General features: G+C 38.7%; 1 protein-coding gene across 1 annotated transcript; it reads left to right on the top strand.

Annotated features, from left to right (window-relative positions):
• Window positions 1–3,057: 3,057 nt before the first annotated feature.
• Window positions 3,058–22,161, top strand: LOC139967362 (uncharacterized). Its single transcript, XM_071971071.1, has 13 exons — window positions 3,058–3,321; window positions 4,057–4,224; window positions 4,989–5,079; window positions 6,158–6,241; window positions 6,697–6,798; window positions 7,451–7,591; window positions 10,004–10,219; window positions 10,633–10,704; window positions 11,555–11,629; window positions 12,751–12,972; window positions 13,326–13,544; window positions 14,355–14,859; window positions 18,568–22,161. The coding sequence occupies exons 1-13, from the start codon at window positions 3,092–3,094 to the stop codon at window positions 20,049–20,051; spliced, it is 3,609 nt and encodes a 1,202-aa protein (XP_071827172.1). The 5' UTR covers window positions 3,058–3,091; the 3' UTR covers window positions 20,052–22,161.
• The last annotated feature ends 479 nt before the right edge of the window (window positions 22,162–22,640 follow it).

Below are 22,640 nucleotides of genomic sequence, written 5' to 3'. Positions count from 1 at the left end.
GATGGGAAAATTGCTATTTGTCAAATAGAATAAATTAATATGAAAACAATTGAATTCATGGTACCCAAAAAAGTTAACATTAAAAGCTGAGCATTTATACTCAAGTTTGCAATTGATCAAACGAAGGCAATCTGCTACACTTGTTTTACCGAACAAAATGTCAGTAATAGAGAAAGAAATTATTAATTCTGTGAAACTCCATCTCCTTTTCATTTTTATTTTCAATCACACAGAAGAATTATTTACAAAGCTATAAAACTGCATTTGTGATTAGGAATCTAAGCGATGGTAGTGACTCCTAAACCGACTTGAAAAAACTGTAAATCAAAAATAACATGGTGGTTCACCTTCATACTGAGTTATGTGGATGTAGCATAATTTTAAAGAAGAATGCTATTGTTACCTGCAGCTGTCGAAGGTGTTTACAGGTCAATAGAGGTCAAAGTATAAAAACCTTGTAAACGTTAGAACTTAAACTTCCCACTCAAGTATGGATCTTATTTAGCAAGTATAAGGACCCTATTATTTGTGTAGAGGTCAAAGGTCATATGTGGTCACCAGAGTTCCAAGTCTCAAACTCATGTTAACTTATATTGCTTCAAAAGCAAGGCTCAGATAAACTCTACACTTGGTTTCTTGAAAAACTTGTATTCAGTAGAACATCAAATGTTCTCATCTAACATGTGACAAGGAATCACTAAGGCTGTTAGATTTCTGGTTATGGAAGTATCGAGAATTTAACAAAATCAACCATACTCTAATGGTTACCTATACAATTACACTCCCTTCTCCCTCATCCTCCCATACCCATCAGAACAAAGAGTTGGTGGGGTACTAAAACTCTCCATCAGCCCACATGTTCTAAGGGAAACATTGGTGCTAGAATGGCGAATCTTCAACAAGTTGCTATTTTGCCAGTTTTAAAGGATGATGGCGTACTCAGACAAAAAGGAATCACTGATAAAAATCTTCCCTTTGCCCTTAAATAACCCCCCTCACCCTCCCCTCCCCCTCCCTCCAAAGAAAAGCCCATATTGACCGGGAGGCGAGGGAAAAGCCTGATCGAGCACAGGTTAGCATTATTAAGAGAAGACTAGAACAGGGAAAGTAAGGTGTTACATAGACAAACATATCTCTTTCCGAATAAATGTATAAACAAATGTAATAAAGCTAGAGCCAACCAGAAGAAGGGGAAAGCTGACTTCACAAAAACATTCGTCCTGGAAGTATATAGCCATAAAAAAATTAAAGGCGTAATGCGTGATCGGCCCTCCAAACACTTTATGTGCGAAAGCATGTAAACATTGTAAGACACGCTCAAGCTGTGTACAGATTATACTTGTACTGGTCGTATATGGAAGTTACAATATAAGTACAAAACGTGCAGGATTGTTAATGAAGTACATTACTATACAGTACATTACTAAAAGTCGGTGGTTGCCGCCACAAACTTGTTCAAAGGTTTTTCAGTGTCGAACTAGGGGAATAAGGAAACATCTCTTGAATGTAAAACGTGTTGCAAATGAACCAGGTGGACGAGGAAGCACAACAGATTGTTGTTTTTGTAGTTGAACCTGCCGTAAGTTGAATCGATCACCCGCATAGCGTCATCAACAGGGATAGCCTACAGTAACATAGATGGCTAGGCCTAGTAATCATTGACAAGCAATTGAAGCGACTTATTTCTATTCTGACGTAGGCCTAACCGCTTTTAGGTGTAAATCCAACTCATTTTCAGATCTAGATATTGGCCTAGTATTAGGTTGAAGTTGTCACGGCAGGGTGGTATAACCTGCAAGTGAGGAACAAAACAGCATGAATAGCACGAAACATTTAGCCTCAGCCTAGCCTATGTGTAGTTAATAGCCTAGGCCTACTTGTGTAAGGATTCAAATAGTTGTTTGGCTAGGAATTCTTGATACTTTTAAGTCACTAGACGAAATATTCCTAAAGAAGCTCTGTTGGGCCAATTCTCTACTGAGATGAAGCTTAAGCATAGAAGTGTTGCTTACCAGTCAAAACGTCCCCGTACCAAAACTTCCCCGCTTTTGGTCAAAACATCCCTGTTGGTCAAAACGTCCCCGTAAGTCAAAACGTCCCCGTCTATCACATTCATTCACAGTTGTGAATATATATTAATTTTAAATTATAATTTGGCTAAGTTATCGGCATGCAAGTTGGATTACAGGCGCTAAATAAATCATGAAGGACTATATCGTTTAATTATATTTGGTATGAAAAAGGTATACGCTAAATGTTTTTCAGTGAATTAACGAATTAACGAAAACAAAAAATATTATACAAAAGGAATTAAAAAAGAAATTTACTATACAATATATATATATATCTATATAATATTTTAAATTCAGTGAAATCACTTATCGTTTATTTTTACAAAGTAAAATTTTGTCACGGGTACGTGCCCCATCAAAAATACAAATGCCCCATACAAAGCATCAACAAATAAGAGGGCAGAATAAATTCTGGAAAAGGGTAGAAAAATAGGCAAAGAATCACGAAAATCAAAAATAAAAAGTGTCTTCAGAAAAAAAAATAAACATATGTGCTAATGGAAAATACATATCACTTTCATCCAGCCCGTCTCGCATGTTCCAAAAGTAACTTGTTGTACGTAAACCAAAAAACAAACTTTTTCATTCCCTTCCCTCAATATCGTATATATTCATTTAGAAACCAACTTGTGTTTAAAAAAAAAGTTTTAAAACATCGGGCATCCACACTTGCATTCCAACTGATTATAAAAGCAGGGACGTTTTGACTCACAGGGACGTTTTGACTGCAGGGACGTTTTGGTCTTAAAAAAGCGGGGACGTTTTGGTAAAGGGACGTTTGGACTGGATACCGAAGTGTTGTTGTTGCATTGCTGTGTATGCTGCCGCTGGTATTGGTAATGGCACTAATCAACTTAAAAAGAATTATGTGCCAAATTGTCATAGGTTGGGCAGCCTAAAGTTATCCCTGTACATTGACTTGTGTCTTCTAGATCTTTGAACATTAGCAAGATTATAAACTCTTTGCAAATCTCATATTTTTCATATTTTTATTGTTAACTAGAAGTGACTTTGCAAGGATGGCAAGTACAAAAGCATCCATGGCGAACGATCCTTCGCGTCAACGAAGTTCCTTCTTGCTGCATGTATCTGCCAACGAGAGGGAGCTGGATAAAGTTATGTTGGATCATTCTTACTCCAAACTTTGGAGTTCTCACCCGGGTGCCAGTCATGCTCAACCTGCCAAGATGCTCTTTGTTCCTAAATCACTTCGAGTTAGTAAACCAGAAAAGTTGTATCAAGCAGCCAGGCAAGTGAAATTCTACCTAATTTGATACCTTATAAAGTGTTCACCTTTTTTCTTATCTTTATGGTTAATTCCAAGTTTATTGTAAGAGTTTAAAGGAACATAATTTAGGACCTGGAGTATTTGCTAGAAATAGGCAGTATGATATTCTTATTCTGCTGCACATGATCTGTGTAGCAATGATCTTGTGTCTGGCCTCAAAACAGTGTGATGCCTGTTATTCCAGGGTAATCATATAGTGAGCTCTGTCTACAGTAGGCAGTAGCCATAGTACTGTAGGTCATGTGCAGTAGTACAGTGTTAGCTGCCTTATGTCTTCACAAAGCAATTCTTGCTAGCAGAATAAGGGCTTTGGTAATTGGTCACAAATAAGATAAAATAAAGAGAAATAAGAGAAATAAATACATTGACATAAACATTGTTATGTTATGGTAGTTATTAACACTGCTCACAACAAACACAACTTTAAGACTCTTCTTAATCTACCTGTGAAGTTTGTCTCAAAAACTGGAAAATTATGTACTCTCATAAGGCAAAAATTCTGCTACAAGCCCTTCGCCTATCTTCAAGTTATAACCTACATGCGTGCATTTTGCATTTAAATTACAAACTGGCTGCTGGTCCCCACCAAGTAGCTCCTAGGTCTACCAAAAAGCCTGTGACCTAGGAGCCACTTTTCACAGTAGCTCATTGACCTCAAAATATTCACTTAACCTCTGATTACATTACATCTCGCAGCCAAGAGATCAACGTCACCTTGGAGGAGGAATCTAAATCTGTGACAGTCCCTTACGACATCGCCCGAGCTCGCCTCGTCATGAACGAGTGCGAACGGCACGTCGGTTTCGCTAGAGCCAACCCTAGTGATGAGAGGACAGATGAAGATTGGGAGGAGAAACTCAACAGGTACGGTGGAAGTGCTATCCAATCAATGTCCTTTTTAAAGAACCTTTTTGTGTTTGGTTATGGTTCATTTTGCTGATTTTGCATAAATCAGTACACCACGATGCATGGCCCCCATATTAAAGCAAAATTAATAAAACCAGGCTGCGTGATTTATCGAGGAGCACAGGTTAAAATTTGGTGTTCACATTTTAAGGAAAATTTTTTATCTTACCATGGACAATCAGGTCTCACTGTTTTAGTTGATACAGTTAGGAAAATGAGGCAGTCATTTTCCTCCAATGGTTCAAAGATTTCCTGTCAACCAGGTAAGGGTGACACTCAATAAAAAAAAAACACCGTTGCTAGGTTTAAATAGGTTTGTATCCTCATTAATGCTGTATTAAGATAAATTTTGATTGAAAACAGGAAAGTTATGTGGAAACACGACATGTGCCCAACCTAGCATTATTGCTTACTGCATGTATCATGACCGTGGCAATGTGTTCATCAACTGGTAACTCAGCGTTAATTCATCCTTGCCATTTTAATTTTGACTGTAATAGTCCTTGTAAATGGTCTCTTGACCGGTTGGTAGTAGTTCTATTGGAGTACCAAGAGTTGTTTGAAAATATTTTTTATGAAAAGAGCATTTGACAGAATTCACAAACAATATCCTACTTCTTCTAAAATGTTGAACTATGCTAGGTTCAAACCACTGCATCCCTCGTTGATTGGCGTATATCCATCAATTTACATCAATACTGTATCTTTCTGTTGCTGCGTAGGACGGGTTGGACTCAATCTCAGACAAAATTGTTTAGCAGGATCATCAAACATCTGCAGGCTGACAGACTATCTAAACTAGCTTGTGAAGGGGTAAGTAGTAGAAATTAAGAAAAAGAGAGAAGAACCAACATTTGTGTTTTTCATCTTGTTAAGTTGTCAGGCAATTTTGCATGCTAGGTTTTGCCAATCTTGTATGAATTTATGAGTCCCCTGTTCCGTTAAGAATTTAGCCGTGAGGTAAAACAACAAAGTTTTGCAACATTTTGCGATCATTAATATTATCTCAGGACTGGAGGAAATTTGGAAAGAATGAAGATAACTTTGACAATTGCTAACCTCTGAGATCTTGAATAGAATTCCTTCGGGACTGATAATATCAGCACATGTCAGCAAGTAAGAATGAATGAGTGTAGTTACATGTACTGTATTATTTAACTCTGTTGCTCGTCATCTGTTTCTGGAATATATTAAATTATGAAAGGAAAGATTATTGAATTCGAGTTTGAGTCACTCCAAGATTAATGTATGTCGTCCAGTTACAGAGTTGTTGACAATTCATAATCATGGACGTTAAATATGAATCTCAGAAATTGACTTCGGTCAGCTTGCGCCTTAGATAAGCCAATAATGGCTTCTTCGCAAGTTCCTGCTTGCAGGAGGATCTAAAATACATACATACATGCATAGTCAGCAGCTGGGCTAAACTCTTTACTGCCAGGTTGAAAGCATTCGTCTAGCATTCAATGACTGTTAACGTTTCATATCGGTATTAAAATTAGTATCAGTAAATCAGTTTTGCGAACAGTGAATAACTGGTTGTGGTTATTAAATGCCTGGGAAGCTGTCCATCTTTTTCTTCTTTCAATGTCAATCCTTTTTGATGTCCAATCATACATAAAATATTCACAATTAACAGTCACAATGGGAGATCATTGCTGAATGTCTGTGTGTAGTATGTGTGTGACTTTCAATTAAGGCAGCTACAGATGCCAATTTTTAAAGGACTGGAGGTCTGTTTCAAGGAGAATACTGTTCAGGTAGATTGATGTGCAATTGTTAGAGACATTATTACAAAATGTTTTCTGTATATCTTGAATGAAATTGAAATCTTTCTGTTGTTTTGTGTCTGACTACTTTGTTTTCCTCTACTTCTTGTTTCTATTGTCAGACTTCCAATGAGCCAGTGATGCGCCGCATTTATGTTGATAAATGCGCCAAGATGGTACGAAGGACACTGGCAGCTGTAGGATGGGTTAGTATTTCTCTTGTCCAAGATGCCAAGATTAATGAATTTGAAACAGATGCCCTCGAAATTACAGATTTTTTATATAAAATTGTTGGAAATTATGTGACAAAATTTGTCTCTATAAATGAGCAGTAGGCTAAATAGAACCCAGAGCTAATTTGTGTGGGATTCTTGCAACATTTTGTTCTTGCCTGGGAAAAACTTTGATTGGCATGTTGGCAGACTTCAAAGATGGTGTTACATGTTCCTCTAACTGCAAATGCAGGCAAAGCCCTATAGAGCAATGTGTTAAATATAACTTGTGTCACCTGAATGCCTAGTCTTTTAGAAGTTTAGATGTTTCTGTGTGGACTCCTGAATATCCTGTTTAGACAAGGTTAGAATTTCTAAATCAGTCTCATCATTCCTGAGAGCTATATTTTATCTCTTTTTTTTTCACCCTCTCTTTTCCATTTTTTCAGGATCAGAAATTGACCCACTGGCTTCACAAAACCTTGGTCCAGAATCTGAGTAACTCATTACTTGGGAGCTATCTAAATGTCCTTCAGACGTTACGGCCAAAGGTCAGTTTGATATTTCATATCTGGTGTGGTGGGGAATGGGGGGATTGGTAGGGCTTTCACCCCTGATCCTCTTGATCAATTAGGGATATTCTTATTTGCATAATGTACTTAATTAAATATGGAGACATTAAAAAGATGACACAATTATTCCATAATTATTCCTGTTTTCTTATCTGGCTCTCTCCACCTCTGTGGTCCTCTTTGGATGCTTCAGGTTGGTTTAGAGCATCAGTCTTCTAAGCTGGTTCAAAGTTGCCACTTTTAACTTTCAATAGGGGGGGTGGGACCTGATGGAAATGATGGTGTGGTGTGCTCCCTTCTTATACGGCATGTAAGTTACTGTGGCTTCTGACTGGCACGCTACCCCACCCCACCCTTCCCTCAGTCAAAGAAATGATCATACATGGACCACAACCTATAATAAAATGGATAGCTCACTTGGTACAGATCAGAAATTGCAATCCTGAAGTCAATGACCAAAATTCCTTTCTAGCCAAAACCTTCATTGATCTTTTAAGATTTTCAAATCAAAAGTTAGGAACTCCAGTACATTTGCAAACAGGAGCATTCCTCTTACCATATGACTATAGAGATCATAAGACTTTGTTTGAAGCCCTCATCTTCAGCAGTGTTTGTTTTGTCCTGTTTCCAGATTCCATCTCTGATTGATAAGATGACTGGTCTGAGGTCATCTAGTAGCGGGCGAAGCTCCTCTACCTCTAACGAGGCCCTCAGCCTACTCCTCAAGAGACCCTGGGATCCTGCCGTTGGACTTCTTAGTCAACATAAACCCGTAAGTCCGATATGGTTCCTGAGCTAATTTTGAAAGTTGCGTTATGTGTTTAATTTTGAGACAATCTAGCGGCACAATGCTCAAGGTTTGATAAGAGATTAGGTACTTGAATACGTCATCTGTTACTTTAGTTCATCCAACTTGCTCCAGGAACGATGAAATGTATATGGCATATTTTTGCAAATAAACAAACCGTTACATTTAATTTTTTCTGGACACAAAAATTATGGTTATTGAATTAATTAAAAGTAACTCAAATAATATGGATAACATCCCTAAATCAGTGACACAGAGTTACAATCCTACATGAAATGCAGAGTTTTAAGTCCTACTCTGACGTATTAACATTTTCAAGTATTCCTGTGTAGACACGGTTTACCAATGTTAAGGATGTTTAATTCATGTCTACAGAGGGGATTTTTAGGAATGTAAAAAGCAGAATCCTTAGACTTGTGTTGCTTGATTGAGACGTCCCCTACAGAGTAGCTAGCAAGTTTTCAATTCAGATGTCACGGATCAGAAAAGGACCTATTGGTATTATCAAATGTTTATATGAAAGTGCAATTTTCATATAAATTTTTTTTATATGAAAACATTTGTTCGATGAAAGGGAAGAGACACGTCCGTTATGTACAGATTGTAGGTTATATTAACAAAATTTACCAATAGAAATAATAATTATAAATATATGAAACTGTGAACCAGACTCTGAATTCTTGCTCGAATTTTTCATGTTAAACTTGGAATAGTCTTTGTCAGGCTTTAACAGCTCGCGGTTATCTGAAAGAGGACTGTTGACTTTAGATTATTATGCAAACAGAAGCTTGTGGGCTTGTTTTTCTTGAGAACCTATTTGATTTCCCAAGACCTTTGGTTATATTTGTAGCAGTGACTGTTTTTTTTATTAAATAATGTTATATATTGTACCATATTAAATAAATGAAAGTGTATTAAGTATGATAACTGATTCATGGTACTTTCCTTTATATGTTGCAGCTATAAGTCAAGAAATAATCCTCTTCATTTCGGTGTGCACAAATTCATGAATATTAACATTGTATGGCTTACCACAGTATAAATATCTTTAGGCATCAGAACCACTTAAACGTTCTCCTTTTCTGGTTTCTTCATCTTTCTTTTTATCTTCTTCCTCCTTAGTTGACAACATGAATTTTGATTAATGTACCCTCCTGCATCTAATGACATTATAGCGTGAATAATTAAAGAGCACTGTCCAGTCAGTGTGTAGTAAACACGTTTGTCGGGGGAGCATCACATGACAATGTAGCCCCTGACACACACTGACAAAGGAAATTAATTTTGAAATTTAATTGAATGTGACAAACTTGTCCGACAGTCGACGAATGTTGAAAAGATACGCAAGATATTCAATTCATTATCTCTTGCTGTAAATGGGCCTACAGCTCTGTATATTTTTGGGGGCTGTGATTATCAATATAGTCGAGCTGTCTTAGCTCCTGTTTATTCATGACTCTGTGATCCTGATCGTAGATTCTCTGTTTGATATTCGACCGTTAGTAATTGAATAATGGGTGCACATGTAGCATACTGTAAGTTATATATATAAATATATGTATATATATATATATATATATATATATATACATATATATAAATATATATATATATATAGATATATATATATATCTATATATATATATAGATAGATATATATAGATATATATATATATTTATATATATTTATTATATAAATATATATGTGCAGGCCTAGAATTTTGCAATTTTTTTCAGTTGCTAAAAGGACAAATTTTAAAATACATGTTAGAATCAAGTTCTCACTGGCATTTTTCTGAATTACAACACAGTACAGGCTTATAGGAGCAGTCCAATAATATTCGCTGATAATAAGCATTTAATACAGGGCTAATGTTAGATAGGAAAATCATTCTGATCCTTTGACCGATAATTGTTACCAGCCATAGCTTGTGATTATATCCTAAATGTCCACTGGGAGATAATTGCATGTGCCTATATTTTGTACTGGCAAACAGCAATGCCAATAGCATTTAGCCAGTAAATATGCCTGAATTTTCAAACAACTAGTATTGGGATCCCTGGATTATCTGGACTTGATATCCAGCCATTCATAATTGTATAACGGGTGTACATATGATGTAGGTTTCATATATGTTTGTGATCACATAATCACAGAAATACATGACACAAACACATAGAAGAAATATAATCTCCAAGCACCTGACAGGGTGGTTGTTGTGATAAAACACATTTTCAGTCCTTTACAATAGAATATTATACTATACTGTTGGAGAACTGTAGGCATCCAAACTTTTTTAACATCAGGACAATCTCCTGTCCTGACGTGAGCAAATGATCCTTGAAGTTTAACTGTTTGGTATATTTGATGTACAGGGTAAACTACCGGGCTCACCTATCTTACTGATGGCCCCCAACGGCCCTCTGCTTCCAACCTCCTCGCAATCCCGACGGATGAGATTTTGGAACTCCCAGTTATCTGGGATGGGTAAAGTGATACCTGTCTCTCTTCATACACCTGCCGGCAGTAACCTGACCGTGGCTACCTGTCTGGAGAATATGGTCACTGCTGTAAAAGGAAAAGTGGTTGAGGTCAGTATTATTGATTGGCAAATTTCATGGAGAGTTTAGACTATTTCAAGTTTATTAATGAAGTGATAAAACTGGTGATGTTATTTTTAAAACCATTCTCTATCAAAAAAATATACCCTTTACAGAATCTTCCATTCAAGATGGAAAAAGCAGATAAGAAAAAATAGTATGTTTTAAATACTTAAAAATGGCACATGACTGGGGTTTGCAGGAGATGTGCTATGCATGCAGATTGATTCACAGAGCCAGCATTGAAAACTGTCACAACCTGACCACTCAATAGGGAGGTGTAATTATAGAAATTAAAATAGGTTACAATAATATACAATAATAATGTTTCAACATGATCTTTGTAAGCAACTGACTTGCTCTAACAGTTTACGCTCGTATTTGTGTTCTTTCCTCAATGACAGCTGAAGGCTCAGTATTCCAACAGACCGATCATTATGGTCGGCTGGTCGGTCGGCGCTCTCGTTGCAACTCAGGTAGGAATTGATTTTGGTCAACGTTTTCTGCTTTTTGAACCTTTCACTTGTAACGATCGTTGTCTCAAATCTGATATGAGTCTGAGATAATGGTCTGTTCTCTGGGTGTGATCTCTATATATGATATATTATATAAATAATATGTTTATATGTAGTTTCATTTTTTTGTTTTTCATTTCCTGCATTTATCTTATTTTCATGGGGTGTGATTTTTTTTGTCATTGGTAGGGCAACTTCAGGACCATGTAATCACATCATCCATCTTATACATATTGTATATATTAATTAAAACTATGTCCTTAAAATGTTTAGAAAGGAACATAAAAAGACATTTGTAATCAAAATAATAATGTTTTTGTAATGGATGTAAATTGAAAATTTCATCTGCTCCAAACACATCTTTAGGTCAAACTAATTACCTGCTTTTAGATTACCCTTGTGAGGCTTGTGCTTGTTTCTTTCCTTAAAGTGACTTGCATCTCCTCGAAGGGTGGATCTAGAGGTGAAACCCCCCCTCCCCCACCCTCCCTCCGGCTCTGGAAGGAGTCTGTTTGACTCATACAGTTGTATTGTTATATCTCTGAGTTTTTGATGTGAATGTGATTTCATCTTGCTATTTCTCATGCCAGCTTCTGTACATATTTAAACTTAAACTGTGATTTCTTACCTTTGGTCTGTCGGCTTTCAAATAAGATCCTGCTACGATCTTGAGATGTCAGGGCCTTTAAAATTTAATGCATTTCCAAATAATATTTTGCAGCAGATGAACAGCTTGTTTCCGAGGTTTTCCTTCCTTGATATTGCTTTTGCTCAACTTTTAAAAGTTGATTTGATATCGTTTTGACTCTAGATATCCCTCCAAGAATCTGTCAATGGAGTTGTCTGCTTGGGATTCCCGTCTAAAGGTCTCAACGGTTATCGAGGGGTAAGAACAATTTTATTCAAAGTGAACTAGCTCTACGGAGAACAGTTTGCTTTTATATTTCTAACCTAAAATAGCTATTTCCTATGGTCTTGCTCAGAATGAAATATAAATAAATCAGCATTTACAGTACTTTACAGGGTTTCTTTATTTATTATTTTAAAAACTACACAAGGAATAATTTAGTGTATAAATTTTGTGGAGTAGTTTTGTAGGCTCTGAACTTTCGTCTCTTATAAAATATTATGGTTTCCTGTGTAAAGAAACTGCTGTACATTGTTTGGACTTGTATAGCAATCTGCTCATTTTACAAAGCATTTTGTATAGCATTTTACATAGCATTTGCGATGCGATACCGGATAAATGATTCCCCGCCACATTTTGTTTGTTATTTGATGACGTGTGCTGCTTACACCAATCGACATAACATATATGGTTGTTGTGTAAGTGTTACAGTAGCTCTTGAAGTGATACCTGAAGAAATCGCTGTTGATTTTCACATCAAATATCACCATTAGCATAGTCATACAAACACTTTCACATCAGATATACCAATGCTATTAAGCAGCTAATATCATCCGTCGTCGTTGGTGTCACCAAGTCAGTTGAGGATAACACAACTTGAGGCAATGGATCAAATTGAGACGCACTCCTACATATTTTTCCTTTTTTCAAGTTTCGACTAACATAGAAAGGTTAAGGAGATGGTAATTCACGAATAATTGAATTGATTGTTCATATTTCATCTCTCAGACATTCTGATACTTTAGTATTAATCATATAAAGAAAAATGGGGAACTGATAATTCTCAAAATTTGTGGCATTATATTATTTGAAATGCAACATGACCAGTCAACCTAGTGTCATATGTTGCTATCGCAATATATTGTCTTTTTGTAACAATGGAAATATTTGTGGAAATTTACTCCAAAAGCTTCTTAAATCCAAGTTGCTTAATACATGCTAGAAACCAAGAGATTGATTTGTTAATTGTTAGCTGACTGGAAGTCACTGCACATGAGTATTTACAGTAAAGAACATCCATTGAAAAATGTATATAGTTGTTTGTGTAGATTTTATGAGAAAGTCCTACCACTTTATGACAATTGTATCTTTTTACGCAGGACATTGATGAACCTCTGTTCGCCTGTAAGACACCCTGCCTCTTTGTGGTCGGTCAAGAATCCAGCGTCTGCAATCAGGACGACATTGAGAATCTCCGAGAGAAGATGAAAGCCATCACCGGTCTAGTCATCGTAGGAGGAGCAGACGAGAGACTGAGGATGAGTAAGAACAAGAAGAAACTGGAAGGGGTGACCCAGAGCATGGTGGATCGATGTATCATCGTAAGTAGTAATATTTATATAGCGCATAATCAGCAAAGCTGCTCAAAGCGCTTTACAAATGTAAAACCTAAAAACAAATAGTAACAAAAATCTAAATATTAAATATATAGAACCAATAAGTCATGAAATGTAAAAGCTTAAAGCAACAATATTAAAAACACCTGTACTAAACGATAATAAAAAAAGCCCTAAACGCATATAGTCCAAAACAAATTCAGAAGTATTTAAGTAGTAAAATAGTTTTAAAAAAGAATACACAAGAATTCATAAGATTCATTCAAATGTTTAGATAGATGTGTCCGAGGAATGTTCCATCCAAAATTGTTTTGACAAGTTTTCTTCTCAATTTGTAGGATGAAATCGGAGAGTTCCTGCACAAGATTCTGACATCGGATACTTCGGGCGATCATGGCAAATCCACGTCAGAGGCAGCTACCAAGAAGAGGGAGAGGGACAAAGAGAAGAAGGAGAAGAAGAGGAAGGTCCAGAGAGATCTGTACAGCGAACTGAAAGGGAGGCAAACACCACCGAGCGCCGCAGGACTCAAGAGAAGGGGAACCTTGATGGTAGAGGTACGATCCATGGAATCGCCTCTCTTCAGATCAGAGAGAGAGTTCTGTTGTTAGAAAGAGAAAAAAATAATAATAAGTGACTTCAGACTTACACACTTTCAAATTTGATTGTAAACTTGGAATGCCCCTTAGAACTGTATACCATTTTAATAAGGCAGTCTATTGATGTTGAACTTAATGTTATGAGGTTAGATGAAGGCCACTTTGAATTGATGATCACAGCAGATATCCAAAGCAATAATGCGAAGCATCGGCGCCTATAGGAAATTAATTTTGAAAGATTTTAGAGTTGTTTAAGCATGCTAAAAATTTGGGTCCCAGCCCTGATGAACCTGTCAGTTCTGCTGAGAGAATTCAGATATTTTAACTTCACTTCAGGTCCGGTGACAGGAGAGTTGTCTACCATTCAGAAAGTTAAGAGTATCTAAGTTAAAAAGGTGTGGTGGATTGTTCAGGTGTACAAAAGAAAATATGTTACAGTTATAGCTCATGAAGTCACTAAACTAACAGCAACTAAACAGCAATGTTGCTGTGTATTTCCAACTTTTGACACAGACATGTCAGATACGTCTTTTTTTTCTTCTTCTTCTTCTTTCGGAAATAGCTTAATCAAGAGTATATATAATAGTGGTATAGCTGGTGAATTAAATGGAGCTCTTCTATAGATGGATGGATGTGACATCAATCCATCATCTGTGTGTGTAAATGAACTTTGATTGTTGGTATCTATCTGAGAATTCCGTCTCGCCCTAACCACCAAAGCTATCAAAATTTACAGTTTTACCGATTTCATTATTTCTGTACTTTCAGGGCATGGCTACTCTACCTCCAACTCCAAAGCATAGAAAGGTGTCCACACCGAGCACATCGAGACCCCGAGCGCCCAGAGCGATGCCGACCTTATCGCCCGTCACCAGACACCCTGCTGTGGTACCCTCGGCACCGAGACCCGCTGCCATCATTCCCCCGCCCATACCTCAAAAGATTCCTACCAATCTGGTCCCTACCACCACTCGGATTCCATCCGCCTCCCTGGTCCCGTCTACCACCACCAGGGTTCCGTCTTCCACTAACCTTGTTCCCTCGACCAACCTGGTCGCTACCGTCAGGGCTCCCAAGCCAAGCTTATCCCTGCCGGGACCGTCAACCCCAAAAGAGAAGGATACGTCCTTCAGTTCTCAGTATGCCCACTTTCTGGCGCAGTTGACAGAGCGAGATGGAGGAAAGAGCTCTGCTGCCACCATCGCCTCCACCTCCTCTTCATCCACGGGGATCACCAAGCCTATGCCAGAACTGGAGGCAATCTCTGGAGATGGTAAGTTTCATCCTGTGAACTCAAACAAATTAAACTTGAAATCTAATCATTTCTGTTGTTTTAGGTCCATTAAAGCACAATAGAGTTAAACATATCCGTAAGATGGTATGCTTCTTGCTTGCTCAATTAACGTGATTCTCAATCTATTTGTGTGATGAATATACAGTAATAGTTTTATTTTTGGCCACCTGAATTATTGCCAAAATAAAATTGAAGCATGCAGGAGATTCCCCCACTCCACTCCACTTGGGTTTTACTGCACAAAGAAGAAGTTCATGAGAGGGTCGGTTTTATTCGTCAAGTAAATACAAACTGCCCAGCTTTTTCCCCACTTCACCTTGGTTAGCCTCTTCACCCTCACCTCCTCATGGTAAATGCTGTTCTACATCTGGTTACCAAGGTAATCATGTGACCTAATATGCAGTGCAGTAAAATTCTTAGCAGTTGCAAAGGCCATGACAGATGGTTGAGTGTTACCTTTATGCATTATATATATATATATATATATCCACAAGAAAAAAAGGGAAAAAAATGATACTTTCATTTCCAACTATATTACTTAGAACGTTAAATCGGTTACAAAATATTTCGAGCGTTAACACAGCTCTTCTTCAGTTGCAGTAATGAAATGGAAGAAACCAGACCTTACTGGTATTTAGCTTAGCATGTATGCTCATAAAAGAGAGATCCCTGTTGAGCCCATTGTTGTGTGTGTTGAGGCGTAAGATGGTTTTTAGTTCCCGGTTGCTTCTTTGACCGTTTTTTACAACCTCTTCTCCCCAACATACCCAGCTATATTCAAGATAGCACCCACTTTCTTAACATACTTAAGGAAGTCCCGCCCCTCACTGAAGGCGCCATTCTGGTAACCATGGATGTTTCTGCCCTATACACCAATATCCCCCATAACGAAGGGGTCCTGGCTTGTAATAAGATGATGGCGTCTAATGATGTCACCCAACATTGTGAGATATCGCAGCTCATTAAGTTTATACTTGAGCATAATTATTTTACCTTCAATGGTCGTCATTATCTGCAAACCAAAGGCACAGCCATGGGTACCCGAATGGCCCCCTCATATGCTAATATATTTATGTATTACCTGGAACAAGAATTACTTTCTTCATCCTCTTACAAACCATGTCTCTATGTACATTATATTGATGATATTTTTATGTTATGGGATAAGGGCGAACAAGAACTGGACAACTTTTTCACGTTTGCCAATGATTTTCACGATTCCATAAAGTTTACCACCGAACGGTCCACAAAGCAAATCCCCTTCCTCGATGTACTCGTCATGATCCAAGATCACAAAATAGAGACATCGATGTATGCCAAACCTACTGATAGGCACTCTTATCTCCACTTTAATAGTTTTCATCCTCGCCACACCAAAAATTCCATTGTCTACAGCCAGTTACTCAGATACCGGCGTATCTGCTCACGTGACCAAACTTTTCTTAATAAGGCCATAGAACTGCTTGATTTCTTCCTCAAAAGGGGATACCCGTACCGACTACTGAACTACCACCTCAAAAGGGTTATGTCCTTAAAACGATCTAGTCTCCTAACCTATCGTCACAAATCTGATTCTGATAGACTACCCCTCGTTGTCACCTACCACCCCTCCCTTCACCCCCTTTTCAATGAAATCAAGCTTGGGGCACTCTAGGTTCCGACCCCACAATAGCTGAACTTTTCAAAGTCCCCCCCTGTCATAGCCTATAGACAACCACGTAACATCCGATCAGTGCTGGTTCGAACTAATCTCGCCCCACCCAGTAATGAGCCTGACAGTGGTAACATCCCCTGTAACAAACCTAGATGCTTGGTGTGCACACATCTCGACCCCTCCCCTGCTTTCCTCCACCGGGCCTCAGGCACCACTCTGAGACCTGGTAGATTTGGTTGCAACTCAGCCAATGTCATCTACCTCCTGTATTGTTGCAAGTGTCCCCTGGTCACCTATATTGGCGAAACCAGCACTAAGTTCAGGCTTCGCTTCAATAACCACAAACTAAGTATCCGCAAAAATAACCCAGGTTTCCCTGTTGCTGAACACTTTAATCTCCCCAATCACAACTTATCTGGCCTCAAATTTGTCATTCTCTACGGCTTCTTTAAAACTGCTCATGAAAGAAGCAACCGGGAACTAAAAACCATCTTACGCCTCAACACACACAACAATGGGCTCAACAGGGATCTCTCTTTTATGAGTATACATGCTAAGCTAAATACCAGTAAGGTCTGGTTTCTTCCATTTCATTACTGCAACTGAAGAAGAGCCGTGTTAACCCTCGAAATATTTTGTAACCGATTTAACGTTCTAAGTAATAAAGTTGGAAATGAAAGTATCATTTTTTTCCCTTTTTTTCTTGTGGATATATCTTACTTTCCAACACACGCCAACAGACATGTATATATATATATCTATATTTATATGTATATACCTATGGGCAGAATTATTAGCTTGACTTCTCAAATTTCATAAACCCACAAAGAAGAAAACAAGTGACAAAAGTAAAAAACGCTTTTGAAAATTGTTCAGTTTTGATAGATTGGTTAATGCTAATATGGAATAGTGTGTAGGCGACAGATTCTTTGGAACTGATTGAAATGATAAATCTTTTGAGAGATTTTGTAAAAAATGTCTCAAAGGTATTTGGATCAAGTGCAACCTTATTTTAGAGGGATACTTGCTGGATTGATATCTCGTGAAATTATCTGTCAAACACGAAACAGCTGGTTTAATCTCCCTGTTAATGGACAGATAGAACAGACCAAGTATTTCTTATCTCTTACCATCATCGATCGCGTCAGATCGGCAGTGTTTTTCATCGACAGCCCAGCTTTTCTCATTTAGTTTGAAAGGGGAGAAAGATAAGTGCATAGATCGTTGATATCTTTGCATGATTGTCTCTTCCCGAGAGGAAAATTATGATTGCTTCTGACATGGATCAAGTCTGTCATTTTCAAAGACTGGTTTATCAGAAAAATCAAACATTATAATATTAAAAATATTTCAAATGAATAATTCATGCATACTCATTTCCTGTAATATTCTTTGTTGTTGTTGTTTCGTTGTTGTTCATTCAGTGTTAAATGATTGGGCTGATAAAATATGAAAAAAAATGAGGGTACCAAAAAAACAATGTTTTGCAATTATAGTCTGCTAAAATCGCACCAGGAATGATGAAATTAGAGGTAAAACTTCAAATGTTCGCAAATGAAACAATTAGACATTGCAATCAATTTTGAGGGACACAAAAACTGTATTTATGATTGATAAATCTAATTTGGAGCAGGCAAAATGTTGAAATGACTATATATATCTATGTTCAGAGATTACAGGGCTCGGTCAAAAGTGACTCAAAGTCGCCGTCCAGGATAAAGTGCAAGGTTTAATTTCTTTGTTTTTTTCTAGAATTTCCGGAATTTATTAAATTCCTAACAGATAAATGGAGTACATATCAAGGTTTGAGAACATAAAACCAGTGTAACATGTGTTACAAGTTAGCGTTGTATTCTGTGTATAACCATTGTGTACTGCACTTTAATTAATGCTCTAATAGCATTCCCAAGTACCTCCCATTTGTAACGTCACAAACGAACATTCTGGTACAGATCCCATTGAACAGTTATTAGAAGGTCCTGACTATAAATTGTTTCTTCACATTTGTTGTATCTGCTCTGTCTGTCTCTTAGATGGTTCAAAAGCGACCATGAAGAGACTTACAACCAGTCCCACCACCGTAAAGGGAAAACGGATGCGCCTGGTGTCCCTACCAATAATCACAACCAGCAGCAGCACCCAACCGGCCGCTCTGGGGACCTCACCCCCGGGACCCGTCAAACCGGATTCGAGCGGGGACAAAGCCAGCGCCATGGCCAAACGTGTGTCCCTCCTGGCCGGTAAAGGTGCCATCAACTTTGAGAAGCTGAAGGTGGCCATGAATCAAGTCAACCCCAAACTGGCAGCTGGGGATATGGCGGCCATCTCGAAGGCCGGCAGTCTCACAGCTGGGAGTACCAGTAGTCAGATCTTCACCCTGCAGCAGTTAGGTGCTCTGAGCAGGGCGGCTCCAAACTCTACTCAAACTTTACTCTCTGGACTCAATTTTGATATCCAACAGGGTAAAAGTAAGGACGTGAAGGGGAACGTGGGAGGTGTCCTAGAGAGCATACTGGGTAAAGGCGCCGGAAGCAAGTCCAACAGCCAACATGCCTTCATACAGGCTCTAAACTCTACCAAGACACAACCGTTGAAGCAGCCCCGTAAACTGTCGGGGTCTAAGAGTCCCGTCTACTCCAAGAAACCAGAGACCAAAAGCAGTATCTCCACCATCCAGCTGATATCTACTACGCAGTTGAAAGGTCAGACGTTAGCTAACCCCGCTAAAATGGTCAAAACAAGCCCCGCTCTGAGTCAGCCCACCACCACCACCACCACGATCAGCACACTACCTGCAAAGAACCCTCTGATACCGTCCGAAGGGTCGGTTCAGACCATTCAGAAACTGCAACCGACTGAAGTGTCGGTTCAGACCATTCAGAAACTGCAATTCCACGACTTTCCTCTGACGACCGTCTCTCTGAAGACGTCGCGTGGCGTCAGCACGTACACTCAGGCTAAGATCCTCACAGATCTCCAACACGGGTCCGGGCTGACTCTCAACCTCCTGGAGGACGGCAAAGTCAAGAAAGTAGGGGCTGCTGCTCAGCCCACCCTGAGAGCAAACACAACCCTCCACACGGTACCCATGCCCAGGTCGTCTGTGTCCCCTCCCGCGCCCGGCTCCAATGTCTTGACATCACCAAAGGCAGACGTATCCGTGGGAAGTGTCACAGTGGTGTCAAAAGGACCCATCAGTACCCCCGGACCCATAACTACCTCAGCCCCGACAGCGAATACAAAGGGGCTGATGTCGACCAGTGCCGTAACAATACCTGTCAAAGAGGTAAAGCCTGTCGCTCCAAAACTGGCGGTCGAAATACCGAAACAGGAGCAAACCGTTGCTAGTATCTGCCCTTCGACCCCAAGTACAGCCAGCACCAGCCAAGCGGGCGGGAGCCAGGCGATGGATGTCTCAGACGACACACAGTTACCTACAGTCTCAGCAGTCCTCTCCACACGTACAAGGAAGGTCCGTGCTCCCAAGCAGCTGTCCGATTACACCGAGCTGATTTGAATGGAGTCTATAAAGTGATCAGCTCTTTATATTCAGTTTTGATCCGATTGTGGAGATTTTAATCAGCGAATTAAAAAGAGCTCTCTTCGTGTCGATCTTGATAGATATGTCGGGCTATTAGATATTTACGATCCTATAACAGGCTAGCTCGTTAAAGCTTGGTTAGTGAAAGTCAAACACTTGAATTTGTTTTTTCCAATGTGCTGTTTTTACATGTGGGTTACTACTGATAAGTAAGTGTCGAGGTAATGAAATATTGAGAACTAATTTACACTGCATCAATGAGTTGCTTAATAATCTTCATTTGGTGGAAAACAATATGTTTTTTGTAGGAATCCCTTAGTTTATACTGTTGCAATCTTATTTAAATTACTATGTCGTAGGTTTGGAAGGAAAGGCCAATCTATGTTAGTCTGAAATAATAGTATCTGTAGGAACACAGGAGGAGGATGAGTTGGGAAATGTTCAAGCATTGTACAAGGTGTATAGAGATTGGCTATAACATGAACAGTCAGGATTTTCCAGGTTACAGGATGTACCCCTCTCTGTTGGGGTTGTTGGAAGGGAGAAAGGGTGTGGGCGGGGGGACAGTTGGAGGGTGCTAGGGGAAGGAATAGGCTTAGGAAGATGTGAGGCTGATAGAGGAGGAGGTGCGTCTGAAAATTGAAACCAAATCGAACACATGATGGGAAGATCTGCTTGGAGTATAAATAGATTAGAACAACATATGTTGCTAATTGTAATGGTACTGCAGCAGGTTAGTGTTACCTCCAGAGGAAAAAAAAAAAAAAAAAACATGGTTCTGTTACCTTTTCAAAGCAAATAGTTTATCCTAGCATTGACATAAACTATCTATGAATGTTTTATATCCGTATATTATGCAAATTAGCATATAGGATAGGATAGTCTTTATTCATCAGCCTCATTTGCATACAAAGTCACTATTTATACCATCTAATTTGCTCCATTTTCAATCTAGAAGAATTGCTCCAATGCCTTTGTGGGGGACTTAATCCGCCAGTTACATGAGGGGCAAAGGATGAAATCATGTAGAAAATGCATTTCAGTTTCACAATTGAAGTAACGAACGTAACCCCGCACTGGATTAACCACCCTTATGCCGGCCAGGTTAACAAACTAAAACCCTCAGCCGATACGAGGATGTCGACTACGAACTCACCAAGTTTCCCTATAAAATTTGTTTCATGCACATGTGCACTTGATAAAGTCACAGGTGAAAGTGTAAGATACAGTGGTTTTACAGGCTGCCCCCTCGTCTGCACCCCATGTCGGTGTTAGATCATCATCCTGTCGTCTCCTGCCCCCCCCCCCCCCACGTTAGGCCTTCAAATTAGAAGACTGGCATCTTGGAGTAAACATTAGATTAAGATCACGATCATTATCTCTCTAGACATGGAAATGTCAAATTTCTTGGCGGCTTTGCCGGTATTCCTTGACAGAAATTCAATTGAAGATTTGACTGTGCAACTATTCATGGTTTAGGTGAAACTTCTCGTTTGAGCAGAAGTGACAAAATTACTCTTGTGGGAAGGCATTCACTTCTCAAGGAAGTGTCACTGGGAAGTTGGGGTATATAGGAAATATTGTTTCATTGTTGTGGTTAATGAATCTTATTCTTGTTAACTGTCTGTAGTTTCATGAGTCCTTAAGAAGGAGATTTGGCCTATTTTCTCCCCCCCCCCCCCAACACACACGCATACACAGATACACATAGACACCTCTCTCTTTTGTTTTCCTTTTTCAATTCACTCAGAAAAAAAGTTACCAAATTACGTCGAAAATTGTGGGAATTGAAATTTAGTTTGGTCAATGTTGTTAAAAGAGATGACATCATACCATGGGATTGCGACTCCTGTTCCAGCCCTCCCCCCCCCCACCCCACTCCTCTGCTTAATAACAAGATTTAAACCCTATGGTGTGTACTTTAAACGTCTCAAAACCATGTTGACATTTTCTGACTTTTTACAGTATCAAATATTTGTTGTTGCTCATCAAAATGTGAATATATATTTTAGTTGATGTTTTTGTTTATGCTGTAAAATATGAATATGTACATAAATTATGTTAATACAGTTCTCTATAAATGTTATGTTAACTGTTGAAGAATGTGTCTTTCCTGTGTTCCTTAGTTTTCGTTTTAATGGCAAATCAACCTTTGCAATCATCATGACAAAATCCGATTGGGAGATGTGTGTTCGTGACAGAAAAATAGCAGATCATTTGTCTCAAGAAGGGAAAGTAAAACATACCTTATACTATGCCTGTGTATGGATGTCACATATTGAGTACAAGAGAGCCTATTGTTTTTGGTTAGAGGTCAAAGGTCATTTATTCGTTTCCATAATCCTGAAGCTGTAGGCCCTACAAGGCAGGCTACAATAAGGGTCTCCATACGGTTTGTGGATTTTGTTAATATTAGGTTGGAATTGTTAATGCATGTGACCTCTAACAGTCTTTTTCCGGTAACCAAATAAGTAGCCAAGTAGTTATTGTAGCGGTCTACTTACTGTCCATTGCTCTGAAGTAACTAGCAGCCTCAGATTTGTAATATAACCCTACTGATATCAT

This window comes from Apostichopus japonicus, chromosome 5 (assembly GCF_037975245.1).
Source record: "Apostichopus japonicus isolate 1M-3 chromosome 5, ASM3797524v1, whole genome shotgun sequence".
Taxonomy (NCBI): domain Eukaryota; kingdom Metazoa; phylum Echinodermata; class Holothuroidea; order Aspidochirotida; family Stichopodidae; genus Apostichopus; species Apostichopus japonicus.
Note: the sequence above shows the minus strand (reverse complement) of the source record. Positions and strands in the feature narration are given on the sequence as shown.

Bases quoted from the DNA above. Each gene is read 5' to 3' on its own strand.
- LOC139967362 (XM_071971071.1), top strand. From the start codon at position 3,092: ATGGCAAGTACAAAAGCATCCATGGCGAACGATCCTTCGCGTCAACGA. The intron at 5,080-6,157 runs GTAAGTAGTAGA...TTCTATTGTCAG, and splicing joins CTAAACTAGCTTGTGAAGGG to ACTTCCAATGAGCCAGTGAT. The intron at 6,242-6,696 runs GTTAGTATTTCT...CCATTTTTTCAG, and splicing joins CACTGGCAGCTGTAGGATGG to GATCAGAAATTGACCCACTG.